General features: G+C 30.5%; 1 protein-coding gene across 2 annotated transcripts in view; it reads right to left on the bottom strand.

Annotated features, from left to right (window-relative positions):
• The window catches only part of Marcal1 (SWI/SNF-related matrix-associated actin-dependent regulator of chromatin subfamily A-like protein 1), a 100,548-nt gene extending 82,076 nt beyond the window's left edge, over positions 1-18,472 (bottom strand). Inside the window, exons 1-2 of one of the 2 annotated variants that reach the window (XM_075354369.1) lie at positions 18,055-18,472; positions 14,650-15,156 (exon numbers count right to left, since the gene is read on the bottom strand). In XM_075354369.1, coding sequence (XP_075210484.1) covers positions 14,650-15,139 — 490 coding nt within the window. In that variant the 5' untranslated portion in view covers positions 15,140-15,156; positions 18,055-18,472. Of the gene's footprint in view, positions 1-13,580; positions 13,730-14,649; positions 15,157-18,054 lie in introns of those variants that run through there. The other variant, XM_075354375.1, reaches the window with a different exon arrangement.
• Between the last annotated feature and the right edge of the window lie 693 nt (positions 18,473-19,165).

Here is a 19,165-nt window from a genome sequence, read left to right as displayed (position 1 = left end):
CATCATCTGATTTATAAAACACCTGAATACATCCAACTATGTTTTGATCGAAACATTTTCCAGGTTTAGGGGTAGGTGAAGACAGAATCCCTTATTCTATAACTAGTTGTTTTGCCTGTTGTATTATGTAATCGGTACTTCATCTTGCTCTTTTTGATGCTCCAATTTTGTGGAAGAAGAGTAAGAATTGTTATTTTAAGACTTCTATCAGTTGTACAATTAAATTTCTCTTTCAACTGTACCAAGATTTTGTTATCAGGTTCAACTTGAGATGAGGTTTCAGCATTTTTACTAGCTACACTGAATATTTTTTCCCCACTGAAGACTCAATTTTTGCAATCTTTTTGGCAGATTATGTTTTCACTTTTAAAATCTTTTAGATTTTACAGGTGATTACTCATTAGCCTCTCATTGAGCCTATCTAATGCATAATTATTTCATCATAAAGAGCTTATTCACCATCAATCTGCTTATTCTTAAACTTTATTACTAACTGAGGCAAGTTTTTTCTGATCACAAATCTTCTAATCTCTTTCTCTAAACTTGGATTTTTTTGTCACCCATGGTAACACTTTTGTTAAATTCTTAGTAACATTATTATGAACCACTTCTTGAAATAGATTACATCATTTATTATTGTAAAGAGTTGTCATATTTAAAAAAAAACCTAATTTTAAACAAAACTGTAAGTAACTACACCAACACTTAGCAATCAGTAAATGAAAACTGAATATCTTGTCTTCAGAGCAAGCATATTTATGCAGTACTCATGCTTTCTTACATCATATTATTCCACAAATAAATTATTTAAATAAATCCAATATTTTTGGTCATATTTAATACTGTTTAAACAAAAAAAATGCACACAGACTATGACTAAACTGATGATATAGTAACCTTCAATACATTTTGTCTTTCAATTTGTATTAATTATACTGAATCATTGCACATTACATCATCATTTGACATCTGACTGAGTTGAGGTATACTATTTCTTATTACTAGACAAAACAAATGAGCAACATATTACCTCATTACTTTTAGTTTCTTTTATTTGATTGTGCGAGTTCAGCTAACAAAAGTTTAAGTATTATCACCTCAAAACCCTACAAAAAAAGATTTTTTTGTAAAAACATTGAAACACATTTTTTATTCTCTTAATCCCAATGCAGTCCCAGTTTCAAATTTGCACAGCTATTTTATAATATAATATTGAATAAAATATTTTTTTCATAAAAAACTTGACTTGTTTCTTCTAAAATTCAAGGTTAAAAATCCAAGGCAGTGACCTTGAAATAAAGATTTAGAAAGTAGCAGAACTACTGATCAAGAAACAAAGACTTGGGACATCGCACAAAATCTAAACTGGTTCTTTCAAAAGGGTAGTATTGTACTGGAAACAACCTGTGAGCTACACAATTTTGATATAAAAATTAAGTATTTATAAAGATATATATAAAGATGAACATGGTGCTCTTTAATGTTGTTCCTATGTTAGAAGAAAATGGCATTTCAGACAGGAGAATTAGGAAGAAGTAAAATTTCATTAAAAAAAAATTAGATATCACTAGAAAAGTGTTATTTTTTTCATCTATGTAAGAATTACATAGGAAAGAAATACAAAAGGAAAGAAAATTATGGGTTTCTGCTAATATATCACATTCATTCAAATCATTAAAAAACAACTTCAACAGCAACCTGATTCTTATGTTAAAAATGCACATAAAATTTGTGAATTGTGGGAAACAAACAAGTCTTCAATTCAAGTGTTCATTTATGTAAGAATAAATTTTACAAAATGAATCAACAAATTTTTCAGAGGGCCATTTCCCAACAATAGTAAAATAAAAAAATTAAACTCATTTTGAAGGGACAAACCACATGCAGAACTACAGACCTATTTTCCTGAAAAGTAAATAGAAAATAAAAGATTATAGGAAAGCTTACTCCAAACAATACAATTAAACACAAAAATCCCACTAATTCGCTACTCAAATGTTAGCAGTTCCAAATTAAAGACCTAATTTTGATAAATTAAATTCATAAATAATAATTATACTTCATAAGATTAGGTCATGACTGAATGTAAATTTTTAAACATATGCATAGTTTCAACATTAAAATACATTAGTTTACATTAGGAAAATTAAAAAAAAAACATAATAATCAGGCTTATTTCAGTTCAAACAGCTAACTCGTTTTAGCAAGTCTACATTAACAGCTCTTTCAACACTTCAGAATACTGCCACCACCATGTACAAACAAATTACACTAGATAAAAAAACCTATAAAAATTGTAACCTGCTGGGTACTGACATTAATAAATACTAGATGCAGGCTCTCTCTTTAACTAATGAGGAATAAATCTGTTTTTTTATTATTATCCTAATGTTTGGACAAAAAGATATTTAACAAACTACTAATACCTATGAAAATTAAAGAGTGAGTGAAATTTGTTGTAAACTCACTTCATTCAGCTGAATTATTAGTAGAAAATAAGTGTTACCAATGTTTTAAGAATGGTTTTTAAGAAATTATTTTTGAAATTTATTGATTTGATTATCAATAAACAATTTTTTTTTTTAACTGATATAATGCGATTCCAATCGATATAGGCCTACTTTTAATATACACATTTACTTATTATATGAAATCATTGTAATAGTTTTATGTTTTTCTTTACAAACATGTTTTTTATACGACTATAAAAATAAATATTAACAATAAGATGGTTATTTTTTTAAATGTTCAAAAATAAGTAATTTTACTGAGTATACAGATAAATTGAAAAACTAATCCAAGACTCAAGAAAAACAATAGTGCAAAATATTTCAAAGTTCTGAAATGGTGGTGTAACATTATTTCAGGTATCTGTATTAAGCTTTTTTATGATTTGAGAATGAAGCTACTGCCAAATATAAACATACTAGAACTAGCTAAATGTGCCTTTAAAGACGTAACAAGTTGGATACGACCAATAATGCTTGAAATGCATTACAGAATTACAACACATTATAATAAAAACATTCACTCAAGAAGTAATGTAAAGCTATCTCTCAAAAAGCAATATCTCAGAAGTAAATATGCTGATCTGTTGAGATACATCACATAAATAAATTCCCAGACCAATCAAAAATGGACTTCCCATGATTTACCTAATTTAAACTAAGCAGTGTAAATCACTATGTTTGTATTTATACGACAAAGTTTGGAAAACACTTAACAGAATATTATGTGATTAGTATCAGATAAATAGATAAAAAATAATCTGATCATGACACATATAGTAAATGGCTATAGATGAAGCACACAAAATGTGCTCAAACTGCTAGAGCAATAAAATTGGCATGCCATTAAAATAGTTGATAACCTAACTTCTGTAAACACGATCATGCAGGATGGTGAAGTTTTATCCTCTATATGATAGCATTGGCGTCATTGTTGGAGAAAAATATCCAAGAGAAAGTTTCAAGTATTTGGGAAGTAAAATAAATGTTAAATACATTTCCTCTTTTTGTGAGGTCATTTTCATAAAGATAAAACAAAGTAAATGAGAGAGCCAATCAGAAGCAAGCATACTTGAAAAGGAAGGGAAGTTTCATACAGAACAGGGATGTATCACAGAAAAAATGAATTGATCTTGGACAGGATGAAAATTAAGCTGAAGATTAGCTGAAACAGGAACCCTTGCATGTTAAATTAAGAGTCAAGAATAAGAGATACATATACACGAGGAGAATGAAAAAAATAGAAATAGATATATGTATGAGGTAGAAGTGGGAAAAGGAAACCATAAAATACTTAAATAAAACATAAAATACATAATACACTGGAAGGAGAGGAATAGCAGTGAAGTAAATAAAGTTGGTCTCAGGAAGGACGAAATTGAGAAGTTTTTAATATTTTAAGCAGCTCTAGCCAGAATCTATAAATTACACATGATGATGAAAGTAATTATTGTATTATAGATTCAAATCTCAAGCCTTCTTTCCCTCCTCCCAAAGCTGGACCTGCACATAAGCATAAACACAGCCCTGGGAGGTGCCATAGTCTCTTAACTGCTAAGGTTGCCATGCCAGGCCTGACTATGCCATTCCCAGCGGCACCACCTAAACAGCCAGGTCTGTCTTTTCTCTGCTTTCCCTCTAGTTGGGAGACCCCGAAAGGAGTACTCCCCACTGGGACTTCGATCCTTATTTTACTCCACATCTTCTCTCGAGTCCTCACACTCATTGAAGTGGAGCAACAGAGCATTCCAGCCCTCCTGTATGAGGTTGTCCATCTTTCCATAACCTTCTTAATGTTTCCCTCCTCCACATAGTTCCTTCTTTGTCAAAATTCAACTGGCAAACTCACCACCACTTGTCACTACCCCACCCCCTTGAGCATGTAGTCCAGTATGCCATCACACATCAGGTTTTTCATCCCCAGGTCTCTCTTCAGCAGTGCCCACATCCCACAGTCAAAGACGATGTGATCAGGATGTCTACCTCCTTACAATAGACATACCCTGAACTTTCCCTTAGGTGAAACCTGTAAAGGTATTCCCCAAACTCACTGTGACCCATGAGGAGCTGCATCAGGTGATAACCCAGCTTTCCGTGCTTCCTAAGGTGCCACAACAGAATCCTCTTGAACAACCTCCAGGTCCACCTGCCCTTCTCCGACCTATCCCAATGTTCTTGCCACTCTTCCATCATCTGCTCCTCGAACTCCCATGGCTGCACAACTCTGCGTCTCCAGACTCTTTCATCCACCAATAAGCTTACTGGAGGTAACCCTACCAGTACTCTGACCACACTGTTAAACCTGGGTTCTAGACCTCTGTCCACCATGACAAATCATAAACGGACAGATTGAACTGCAATACAATTTATAAATGAGAAATCATCAATAGGTTCATTACTGTAAATACCTAGTAAACCTGCAGTTTTACCAAAATACCAACCATTCAATTTAATTTTACACACATCAGAATCATACTGCAATTTATACTGAAATATTATCTGTAATAACAGTTTTATTATAAAATTGTTACTATCTCTATACACTCATATTATTAAAGATTCTATGCTAATTTTTGAAGCCAAAATAAAGTGATGCTCAGTTGTTTGTCTCTGATCTTAAGTCTACAATTATCTGATGTCTTATTAGTCAATGAATCTTTAACATGTTCACTATCATTCTTGTTTTTATATTTATCTAATGTGATTGTAACATTTTTAGAAAGACCAAAAAAACTGAAACAATCAGGTAGTTGATCAAATTAGGAAAGCTGTTCAGTTCACTAAAGCACAATCTGGTGATATTTGAAAAGATGATTCTTATTCTATTTTGTTTATAGGTGTTACTAATATTTTATTAATGTCATCAAACTGGTGTAAGCTTTCTTTCAATATTTCTGAATTATTATAAAACCATTTTGTCTTGTAATAAATGTTACAATTGGAAATTATATTAAGAATTCTTTTCATAGCATTTATTACAATAGGATTGTTTTCAATTGTATCATAGCTGCCAATAACAGCAAATGATGTAGCATTAAGAAACTGTTTACATTCATCAAACTGCAACTGGGCATCTTCAGTAATTATTCTATTACATCTACTCCAAACAGTTTAAACTGACTGACGTAGTCACTGAGCCTTTGGTTTTTAAACCAATAAAAGGCAGACCTATATTGTTGAACTAATACTTTTATTAATGATTCCAGTTCGTTTATTGTTGATGGTTTGTTTATTTATCCTGCTTATGCTGTTGACGAATCTATTTGAGTATTAAAATTAAAAATGTAGTACAAATCATTAAGATATAAATCCAACCTGATGTTTCCATTATATTATTTTTATAATTAAACTTATTTTTTCCACTGCTATTATTACCAGAGGTACTATTACAATTCTCTCAAAGAGATTCCCTATAATTTTTCACAAGTTTTTTTTTTATCATAAATAACAGAATATTTTTTTTTTATTTTTAATTAAATATGATCAAATCAAATTAGGTAGCCAATTTTCATCTCTGATTTCTAATGATGCATCTGGATTTATACTTTAACTGGTATTTGAAATAAAATAACTTTCATTAAAATGACAATTTTCTTTTAAAATCTAAATAATTTCACATAGATTTCTTTCTATAATCAACTTGATGTATATTGCCAGTTTGAAATTCATAATTTTTATTTATTATTCTCAATTTCTTAGAAGGTATTAAATTTACACTGCTTAATAGATGGAAAAATATTCTTCATAAATTTAAATCAATCATCTTGTATATTTTTATTGGTATTATTAACAATTACTTTGTTTCTTTTAACTTCATCCATTTTTCATCTAATAATGTGTTATTTATTTTAAAATAATGCATTTCTTTTTGAGAAGTTGTTTTAATATTTAACTCATTTAAACTCCCATTTGGGATTGATTTAAAGTTCAATATTTTTCCTGAAAAATCATTAAATTGCAATTCGAGCTGTGTTGAATAATGTCTTGTCTTCAAAGTACCCATTTCAAATTTTAAATCTTACACTGATGTGTACATCTCCTTTACTTTTTCATAGTCATTTGAAACAGTTTCAATAAAACTATTATAAATCTCTGTTGAATACTGAAAATAACCTGACAAATATCTTGTAGTATTCTAAGTTACGTTTTTTAAACATGGCACAGTTGGTTTCTAATATTAATATATAAATAAATGAAATTCAACTTTACCAACAATTCATCCACGTTCTCTTTTCTAGCATTTTCAGTCATTCAACCACCCTCAGTAAAAGTTATTCTTCAATTTCAGATAATTAAAATTAAATTATGTAAAATGTAAATTTATAAAATGTTAAATCACAACTGGTCATCATAGTATAAAGTTAGTCATGTCTGTAATGTAAGAAGGTCACACTTGTTATGAATATTAGTGGTTAGAGGGAGACAGTTTAGGCTGTCTATTATATTCATAACAACTGCGACCTTCTTACATAACAGACATGACTAACTTTATACTATGACGACCAGTTGTTGTGATATTAACATTTTATAAATTTACATTTTATATAATTTAATTTTAATGATCTGAAATTGAAGAATAACTTGTAGTATTCATTAGTATATTTGTTGTTACACTGATCACTGATCTGTAAACCATACAATGAATGTGATAATTTAGATTTTAACAAATGATTATTTAGCATACCAGTGTACAAATGGTAACTTTCACTCAAATCATACATAAATTTTATTTCTAGATCAGGATTATACCTATTCAGACCCATTTCTAGCTTTAATGGTCTTTTATCATTAATTGTTGAACTTACTGTTAATTCATATAACTGTTTTCTTTTGCCCATATTAAATCTCCAAAAGAATGTTTTTCTTCATTGTTATCTAAATAAATAAGCAGACCTATATTGATACTCATGTCATTCATAAATATTTCATAACGAAAACTTAGATCATTTTTATAATTAAATTTTACATCATTCTTCATAATCAGTTAAAAATGATGTGGATTCAAATAAAATGGTAAATTCAATAAAAACCTTACATTAATATTTGTTACATTATTGTAAATGTATAAGGACTCACAAATAATTTTTCAATTTTAAAAGGTATTTGTAAATTTAATAAAATAGATTTTTGTTTTGTGTTCTCAACAGCAAAATTAAATTTTCTCGAGAATTTCTATAAAATTTTGAAAAGTGGGAAACCGTTCGTTTGAAAGTCTTTCCTTCCATAATCTGCAGGTGTAATAGTCCAATTTTGATGTTCAAAATTGAATGACAATAAATTCATATGTGTTGATTGGGATTTGGCTTGCGTCAAAAGTGTTCACGTTCGAAGATACTTCATTGATAAATTTGGATAGTCCAAAGATTTTCCTTTTATAGAATTTAATTTTAAAATGTGATCAGCATTATGAAATGCAAATATATACTTATTATCAAATTGAATTTTTAATAAATCTAATGCAATTATGTAGTTTTTGTTCGTTACTGGTAAATTCTTAATAATGGCCAGCAGTTCATCCTTCAAAGAAGAATGTAAATAATGTAATTTTTGTAATTGGTTTGATCATTTCCATTATGTACTAAATCATTAAATATGTTGTAATAATGTAACCAATCTAAGACATTACCTTTGAATAATGGTATATTAATCGGTTGTAACTGTGTTTAATTGTTGTGTTTGCACTGACTACTGGATTTATTGCCTTTTGATTACTATTTTTATTATTGTTTATCAGATGATGCAATTTGCATTCTATACTATATAAATCCTCTTCGGCTTGAACACAATCTGATGAACACTCATCATCATCAACTTCCGTTTCAAGTTGTGTTTGTATAACGTCATATTTGCCTTATAAATCAATAAGATTCCTTAATTTAATGAGCAAAACATGACTATCACCTTGTGAGACATTTGATACATTCATTTGTCAATGAATGTATCAATTCTTGTGTTAAGAGGCCTTAACTGACCATCTCTGTCTCAACAATTGATCTTTATAAAATCAATAATTCTAATTAATGTAATCCTCTAACAATATAAATTAAATAGAAAATAAATTTAAAATGATATTATGTTAATGTTGCTGAAGAAATAAATTGTTGTGAACCCTTTTTTCAATCGTATAATCGGCAACTTCATTAATTCCTTTTTTTATATTAACCGTAAATTAAAAATATTGAAGGTTGAAAAATGTAACTTGCAATTTATATAGTTTGAAGTTTGATAAATATCACAAACAAACCTTCACATCCGTGGTCAGAGGACCAAAAATGTTTGACGAATAACAAAACCGCCCTGATTCCATTATTCTAATATTAACTCGCTGATTCAAATAGTAATAAATAAAGACACTGTTCAATTTATCATAAGAATAATCTTTAATGTTTATATAAATGATTCATTGTTGATGATTTTATGAGAGTATACGTGACTGTGTGAGAACTAAATTTAGACTGAACAATACAATAATTAATAGTAATTTTCTAAATGGCAGCTGATGAACTAAGTCAACTGAATATAACAACTTCATATACTTTCACATAAATAAGAAGAGATTCTTTCACATAAAAAGAGAAGTTTCTTTATTTACAATTAATAAAGAGGGGAGGATACATAACACCAGGTCATGTGCCTTCCTCCACCTGTTGAGGTTGATCTGAAGCACTCTCATTCTATGCCCCCGGCATAGAATAGCTCTCATTCTGTCTTCAAGGGAGCCTGGATCTGAGCACCACCGTAGCAGTCTATGTGCTCCCAGACACAGCTCTAAGCAACGTGACTTGGAGGTCAACCTCTGCCTCCAGTTCTTTTGTAAGCTGAAGCCACCTCCTCCTTAGTCATGCCCAGATCTAGGTCTTTCAACATGCACCAGGGCCATCTTTTCCCTTCTGCTTCTATCTGCTACCACCAGGCCTGTTATCTTGGCACCAACTCTCTTCTTGAGACTGTATTGCTGGCCACTCCCCTCTTTAATGCGGACTTCCCACTCCTCATTCCTTCTCTTTCTCACAAAGAGGATAACTCTGACTAAGTCATCACCAACACTCTGCTTAATGTCACACAGTAGCTGGGCGTAATTAGCCCTTCCTTTTTCATTACTACTGTAACCAACCTTGAGCCCTCCTTAGCTTTGGCCCTCCATTCTCTTTTGTGTAGAAAGGAATATCAATAACCCTTCTGCTGCCCCAGTATTCCGCGGCATTCTTGGCCAGCATACCAATCCTGTCCTTGCTGGTCGCAATCACAATTCTACCTCTCTCCATCTTAGCAACCTTGTCCATCTCCTTCAGCATGTTGGGCACCAACTCCCGATCATCGGCCTCCACTGTTATTACATGTGATGTTAGCTTCTGGCTCCTCTGTCTCCTCCACCACCACCTCTGTCGCAAAGGAGACATCTTTCTCTACCATTAGTTTCCTTTCATGTCTATTACACACACCATTATACCTTCGGCTCCTTCAGCAGGCAGCTAACCCATCTCTTCTACCGCCTGAAAAACCACACTTGGACATCTCTTATCAGAGAGTGAACTCTCCAATAAGTGTCAGCTCCTCCACCAAACCTTCTTTAACCTTTTCAGATCATTTAGCCTTGGAACTGGTTATGTACGGCGTCAGTTTTAAAACGCTGTTACAAAATCATTTTATATGGAATCGTAAGTCGGTTATTTTGTTTTATATTCACAAAGGAATCAATTTTATTACACAATTTGAACGACGTTTATACGATGTAAAATGTTTTATTTAGACTAGAAAGAATATGACCATTTTTTCTCAGAAATGTGCTTGTGTGTGTGTGACTTGTGTATTATAATTGCTATGACGAATATGGATTTATTTATTATTTACAAAAATAGCTTATCTTAGTAGCAACATATCGATGTATTGAAACACATAATAAATTATGATATACGGCACACACAAAAAAAAGAAGGTATACAGTAAAAATTGTTTTTTGTCAATCTGAATACGTCTTTCAGTGGTGGGAATTTTTATAAAACGTACTTTTCTGAATCTACTTTCACTTATACTAACATATATTACTAATCTGTGATTTATGACACGGGTTTTTCAACATATTTTGCCCAATTTTTAACAGATTTGCTTGAAAGTATTATTTTTAAAATCAGCAAACTGTTTCATAAACACAAAGCAAAAAAAAAAATTACGCTAATAAAAAACGCAGTAGAAATGCGCAAAAAAATTCTGCAATTAAATAATCGTAATTTTTGTACTGCTTCAATTTTTTTTTTGTTACAGGCATAAAAAATATCCAATCGTAATGGGTTTTTTGTCAGAATCTGTTAAATCTCTTTAATATACTGTAATTTTTTTCACAAGAGGGTAGCATAAGACTATGAAGGGAGGCAATCAGATAACAAAATATTTTCACGGAGCGCTAATCAAGCTCGGATCATTGTGATGGGAAAAGGTTAAAGACCCTTTTGATTACACTAACTTCTGCCCGCACGATCTATGTACACTTATCACTCATAAATTTTGACTGCGATAACTCTTACAGCTTGTTCATAATGAGCTCAACATCCCTCGCCCTGCTGCGGACCAACAGTGCACGTTCTTTAATCTCTTCATTGGTGTTAACATTCTTCCTACACAAGTCAACTAGCCTCTGTATTTCTTACATGAGGTGATCTGTATCAGTCCCATCCATTATGTAACCATTGCTACTGCTCTCTCTTACCTCGAGCTTTCTCTTAAGTGGCCTTTCTTGGGCTTCCTCTGTACCTGAAGTCACGGCCACACATCACTTACACTGGAAACAGGTGTTGGTCACAGGGACCATGCCGCCGTTTTCTGACAACTTCTAAATGGTGCTTCCACCTCCAGTCTCTGCTGAGGTTCCATGCTGTGGTTGTCTGAAATCCTAAACGCGCACAAAATCCTAATTATTGTACCCACTCGACTAAATTGGGGCGTCCTCAGGGGAGGGTATGTAAAGAAAGGAAATTTTGAGAAAAGCTGTGCAGAACCCAAACTGTTTAGAGTTTGGGTCAACAGGTACCATGTTATTACCAATAATAACTTCCCCTGTATAATCTTCTCTATCTTAGAATAATTCTCCTTGTATAATTTCTTCAAAAATTCTCACACTTGCACAGACCTGCACACAAGACTTCATTTTTTTATTTTTTCCTGTTTAGCCTCCGGTAACTACCGTTAAGATAATTCTTCAGAGGATGAATGAGAATGATATGTATGAGTGTAGTCTTGTACAATCTCAGTTCGACCATTCCCGAGATGTGTGGTTAATTGCAGCCCAACCACCAAAGAACACCGGTATCCACGATCTAGTATTCAAATCCATGTAAAAATAACTGGCTTTACTAGGACTTGAACACTGTAACTCTCGACTTCCAAATCAGCTGATTTGGGAAGACGCGTTAACCACTAACAACCCGGTGGGTTTGCACACAAGACTTAGAAAATTCTCTCCTACTGTTCTTATAATACTACTTACAATAGTAATATAACCTACAAATTAATAAACTTACCTGTTTATTTTTACGACCTTCAGTTCCGTGCCCTCTCCAAAAACACAAAATAGGATGCCTCACACCTTATTCTTATATAATAAATAAAAACTTTGTGATCAAATCACCTATATTCAAAACTGGTTTGCACAAAAATACTTATAACTTCCAATCCCCACATAGAATTTTCACGAAATTTGGCAACAATATTAAACAACTCTAACCACAAACTTGTACCAAAAATCAGCACCTAACTCTTCAAAACATTTCTTGAATTTCTATGAGTGAGTAAGTGTGTGTGTGTGTGTGAGTGTGTGTGTGTGTGTGTGAGTGTGTGTGTGTGTGTGTATATGTGATGTGCAAAAACGCACAAACACACACACATGATGCGTGATAGCATACTTTCTTTACTCTTCATTTATTTATTTTTTGATTTTATTTTTTTTCCACAGAAATGAGTCCGTAAATGTGTTATTAAAATGTATATGTGCTAGGCATTTTACAACATCAGGTTCTGTTACTCAAGTGACAAAGATATGTTAAATAATAATTTTTGATCAAGGCTCTAACCTAAGAGGTTTATGAAAGACTGAAGGGTTTAGGATGTTGTAAATGTGAACGACTGTCATTGACAGTTTCTACATGCTATGAAAGTGTATGACTTTGCTGCATAGTTTTTTGTTATGGTGAGGTGGAAAAAGTTTATTTGTTTGTTGTCAGTATTCAGATGGAAAGTTTAATTTGTGGTTTATTTTGTTTATGTTTGTTAAGTTATTCCCATTTACTTGTATTGCCTTGGTACAAGATGATGTTGTCAACATATTTTGCTACTATATTATTTTATGAGTACAGTTATTGCTGGTGAGTATGCAAGTTTGGCTATGTGTTACAAAAAAAAGATCTCTGCTGAGTTGTTGGAAATAAGACAGCCCGTAGGCCAATCATCACATGTCGTGCATATTTATTTTGTAATACTGTTTTTTTTCTTGAGATATAGTTTTATATTCTGCAATGTATGAGTTCATCGTTACAAATGGGGTGATTCTATTGTTTGATATTGGAATATAGTGGTTTATTATGAATTATGTGAGCCTTATCTTGTTTATTAGATCTGTTCTGTGCGTTATGGAAGTATTTACTTACAAGTATTTATTTGAATATTACAAAATATACATATATATATAAATGCATAAAAATAATATTTTAAGTAAACTGACCACATTTTAATTATGAGTCTAACCTAAAAAAATACCCAGCAATAAAATCAAATTATACCAAGGTGAGAACCACAGAGCAAATTAAACCATTAAGGTGCAAGTTATAGAAATTCCTATTTAGCAAATTTAGTTATTTAAAAACTTGATAATTTTAAGTAATTTTCACTACTGATCATGCACAATAGTATTCTCAAATTACAAATGTAATTACCATACTGAAATCAAAATAGAATAATTTTACAAACAAAGAAGAAACGAATTTACTTCCATAATCCAGAAATTTGATTAAATATACATATTTTGATTAAAATTAAAACTTATTTTTGCTGAAATAGTTGAAAAACCTTTTTTATAATACTCACATGCATGCATTTGTGTGTGTGTGTGTGTTTCACAAACTCACAACAAAAGTAGCACAATGTTATAAAAAAATGGCACTTTTCAAGATGTTCGCACCCAATCTGTAGTTATTCAGTTGTCATTGTAGTTTGTTATTTGTTAGATGGTGCCACTGAAAGGAGAAAATAAATAAATAGTTTTTCTTTTTCTTTTTAAATACATACATCGTACTGTAATATCATTAAAATAATACAATGATATTGTAATAATAAAATAGTAAAATAAAATATAGCATTTTTGGGTACAGTAATTTACTTATAACTTAACAAAAACCTAACCTGTAATTCTGCTTTAAAATATTACAATGATACTGTAATAATAAAATATTAAAATAAAGTACAATATTTTTTTGAGTAAAGTAATTTATGTATATCATTTACCATATAACTTAACCAGAACCTAACCTGTATTTCTACATTAAATGTGAGCTTCAAGTTATGTGATTTCATTATACACAGAAATTGTCCAGAATGTAACTCCTGTGTAAATTGAATGTGAACTGTACAATATATTCATGTAATAAATCTATACAAATAACTAAATATATATATATATATAAAACCTATGCTCGTTTCACTTACTAGTCAAGGTTAGCGAATGAAGCGAGTGTAGGTTAAGTTTGGTTAGATTATATTTATTTTTTATTATATAAAGTTAGATTATAATTTTAATTAACTTATTTTGTCCTTTCAGTGGCACCATCTAACAACTAACTAATTACAATGACAACTGATTAACTACAGATCAGCTGCGGGCATCTTCTTGAAAAGTACTAAAAAACACCACATTAATTAGACATCTATGAAATAGATTTTTTTTTAAAAATCAAACGTAAGAGTATGTTTTATCATAGGACATAGACTGAATATATTAAGAAACTAGTTTGCCGATTCCTATATCAACAGGCTGACCAGCTGCTGTAGAGGGTACTCCAGAAAAAGCAAAATTAAACATTTACTTAAATTATACACCAATAAAATTAAAAAGTTAAAGCAGGCATATTTAAACTATAAAAGTCAAATAAATACATACCATACATCTTACCAGGAACTGTTTTTAACAAATCAATTAGTTTCTCGTGGAATGGTATATCAATTAAAAATCTGGTTTTTGAGATTAAATAACAATCTCCAGCAGTAGGTCTTGGCAATAATACTTTATTTATATCTAATTTGGACAAATCTGTGCTTTCACCAGTATTTACATCAGTTTGATTAATTTTATACGAGAACTTCGTTTCACAGTTTTTACCAACTTTAAAATATTCAGAAGTTTGACCATAAAATGATTTCATATCATTTTTATTAGAAATAACACTATATGTCATACACTTATTCTGAATATCTGGCTGAAGCACACTAGAATCATGACTTTTACTTTTTGTAACATCTGAATAAATAAACTGGTGAGGATTTTTTTCTTTAGAAGATAACAATGATTTTTGCCTTTCTTGTCTACGTTTAAGAGCAGCAAGTCGATTTTCTTCAATTTTTTTCAGTTGTTCTGGAGTAAGAGATGACATTCTGTCAACATAATTTCCTGAAACAAAAATAATTTATTTTATACTAACCCAGTCATCACACCAAATAATTATCCATCTACCAGATAACTTCACATCTCAATTATCTAATGCTAGGCTTCACAATGATAAAAATATCACATTAAATGCAGTAAAATTTCCTTACTTCCAGAAGCATCTAAGTAATATTATGTAAGACAAAAGTAAACACTTATTAAGTTATCAATATGCTGAATGGGTGAGAGGGGTATACCATTAGCTATATCGAGATATTGCAAGAACCCTGGTTTAAATTCAATAATTAATTTTATGTAAATATGAATAGAATAATATTGAAGTATTTCTGAAGTATCAAGTTCCATTAATGCATTTTCTTGGGGCAAGAATAATGTATATGTTACTATAAAGATACTTATGTTGAAACAAACTTCAGGGCCTCAAAAACTGCTTTACCACAAAAAGAAAAAGTAAATCATATTAATACATTTTCTAAATTAGTGGCAAATAATAAATGTAGTTACCAATTCATCTTACAGATGCTGTTCAAAATTTCTGATATTTCCTGTAATAATCTTGAAAATATAGAAAAGTAATATTCACAACAGAATATCACAATTCTTTGAAGTTGTTTGATTTTGATTTACGTTTTCACCACAATAAAATTCACATGACTTGACGTGGAGACCAACGTGTTATACTCTACCATCTGACCCATTCTTCAGTTACTTGCTGGGGAATTCCTGTACCTCTAAACTATAATGCGGAGAAGCAGCAAATTATGTCAGAGTCCCAAGCAATGGGCTACTGTAAGGCAGGTTACTTTAAAATACTATCTGAGATACACTGAAAAGGTATGCCACAAACCCACACATCTTGTCATATACTTAAACCAGGAATATTTAATTCCTGTTTAATTATCTTGAATTTGAATCACCCAAAAAAATTATTTATGGTAATCAATATCACCACCATTCAATTTGAAAAAAGCTTTATCTGACCGAATAATATGTTTTAGAAAATCTAGCTCCATTTCACATCATATTAAAAACTACTTCTGAGAATACTACAATGTTTAATAGCATCATATTTTATATGAATTAAAATAAAATAACAATAAAAGGATATGCTTTCAATTTCAAGTATTTCAAAATGCAATTATATTTAAATAATTATGGATTTATAAGGTTTAAACAATTGCTTTAGCTAGATTTCTTTTTTAACAATAATCAAGGTATGGTAAATATTCTCCTCCTTTGTAAATTGTACATGTTTTCACTAATTTCAAATATTTTACATTGCAGCTGGCTGGTTTGGTTTGAAATGATATTGCACCATTCATAAAAAATAATTACAGCATTCAAAGAGTTCTATTTCTAGGAACTACTGAAAAAGTTAATATGTAAAAGAAATTGGGTCTCCTGACCCACTAGGAACAATAATATATCTTCCTTATTCCTTAAAAAAGAAAAAAACTGAAAACTGGCAAATTCCAAATATCCTTTTTTTACAAGTATTTTTTATTAAATAGAAATGTTAATAAACAAAAAATGTTAATGAATATATTAACCCCCAACAGGCAAACTTTACAACAGAATATGAAAACCAAGATTTCAAAATACCAAAACAATATAAAATTTACAATCAGCCTACATCACATTTAACACACACAACATATTAAACAAACAGAATATTGATCAATTTATTATTGAATTACAAACAAAAAAATTTTCTAACCTTTTTTGACAGATAACAATAATAACAGCACTACTGGATACTCTTTATTAGCTTTGAAAGAAAAGTTCAATTATTTTGAAAATTCTTAATTTTCTATTATTTCATCTAATGCTTTTGATATATTTTCCAAGCCTCAGTTTTCTGGTATATTTTGAGTATTACTTAACAAAATAAATTATTAGAAACATAATAAAAAGTTTTCCACCTATTATTTCCCTTCACTGAAATTACTTCTTCCAAAGTCTCATAATTTAAACAGCATTTTAGGATACATATGTATGTTATCTGGAATATATAATTTATCAGGGAAAATACTTTTAGTAAAACAATTACTACTTTATTTCTTATAAAAGCCATTTAAAAGGTGTTACGACTGCACAGTGATTTACAATACAGCTGTACATTACTTCTACAGAATACAATTACAGGCTTATATTTGTTGTTATAACAGATTCTTGCTTTCATTTATTCTACTTTGTTTAAATTTAAATTAAAACTGAAATGATTTTTAGTCTTCAACTACCAAAATCATAAATCATTCTGTAAAAACCATCAGTGTTCAAGTTATCAACCAGCTTAGGAAAAAAACACTTCTAGATCCTCATTGGTACTAAATCCTACTATTATAACTTGTTACTGTTAATTTTCAATTCTACTACAACTAATTCTTATCTTCTAATAGTTAATTTTTTTAATTACCTTTTACTTTTAATTAAGTTTAACCTTTACAAAACTTTATGCATTTCTTTAATAAAATGGCTTCCCCACTTTTAATCCCAATTCTTCTACAAATTTTTATAACTGTTTGAACCATAATTTAACAATGTGATTTTTTAAATTATAATCATCTTTATTTTTTTTCTAAACACTCTAATAAACGTTTAAGCTAACATTTATTTGATTAAGATTTTGGATGGCATTATGTGTTCTAAGTTCTTGCTAGATTCATTTTTATCAGAAAATTAACATTTTACAGTAACCTTTAATGAATACTGATTAGCAACAGGGAAAGATACAAGAGACAGATAACCTCTTAATATTTATTAATTTTATAAAGCTAATATTTTTTAAGTCATATTTCCGTTACAATTCAATTTTTTTTTTATAACATCTAAAAATAAGATTTTTAATACGCTTAACGTAAACACTATATAAAATGTAAATATTAAAATTCAAAAACTTACTGTGTGTTCAGGTATGCTTTCCGTTATCTACCCATCTTCGTTATAATCATAATTCATTGTCCAAAAGCTGTATCGTAAAAAAATAAATAAATGAGTAGGTAAAACACAGCTCAGAAATGAATCGGGCAGGCGAACATAACCGATACAAAAACATAAAGTACATTGTTTACATAACTACGAGGAACTACAAGTTCCAAAAAACAAGTGGTAAGAACTGTTCAAATAAATTAGTCTTAAATCTAAATAAATCATCGATTGTTAATAAGAATTTTCAGAATTATTTGATTGCATTCTCCCAAGTATCACTCACTGACGTTCTTTGCTGTTACAGCCGTTGGATTAATCGCATGCTGATGTTACAGTTCTGCCAATGGAAAATTTAAATGAATGTTTAGAGTTCATGTATTCTTAACTGAATAAACTTTAGTTAATTATTATAAAACAATTCATTTTCAAATCTGTAGTAGTTCTATCGCTAGTAGTTTTACTCGCTTGTTATATACGAGGTCTGTTCAGAAAATAAACGAACTTTATCTTTTTAATCTTTATAATTAATTTTACAGATTTATTGGTCCTTGCTCCTTCAAAGTACTCCCCTCCCACATTTTTCCCAGCGGTCACTTCGCAAAGCAGTCCTAGATAGCTTCATTTGAAATGGCCTTTAAGATCCGTGGCGAATTTGCTTTAATGTTATCAATAGTCTCAAAAATGCCCTTCCTATTCAAGGGTCATCTTCGATTGACTGACGACCACTTTTAAATCGTGAAAACCATTCGTAACATTGGATACGACCAACAGCATGATCTCGGTAATCTAGTTTCGAAAATTGAAACGTTTTGCTGAAACTTTCCCTAGTTTCAAGTAAAAGTTTACGTTGTATCGTTGGTCTCGAATATCGCACATTACAGTTATCGCTATTAAAAACAAGTTGTACTCAAATAACAATAACACGAAAACTAAACGAGATATCAAAAATCCAAGAACATGTGGTTAAAGAGGTTATGCGAAACACAATGCTGCCAACCGCACGTCACTAAATATTTCCGTTGGCGCGTAATTAAAAATGTTCGGTTATTTTCTGAACAGACCTCGTATAGCTGCTTCGCTGATA

Source organism: Lycorma delicatula, chromosome 1 (genome assembly GCF_047948215.1).
Source record: "Lycorma delicatula isolate Av1 chromosome 1, ASM4794821v1, whole genome shotgun sequence".
Classification (NCBI taxonomy): Eukaryota; Metazoa; Arthropoda; class Insecta; order Hemiptera; family Fulgoridae; genus Lycorma; species Lycorma delicatula.
Note: the sequence above shows the minus strand (reverse complement) of the source record. Positions and strands in the feature narration are given on the sequence as shown.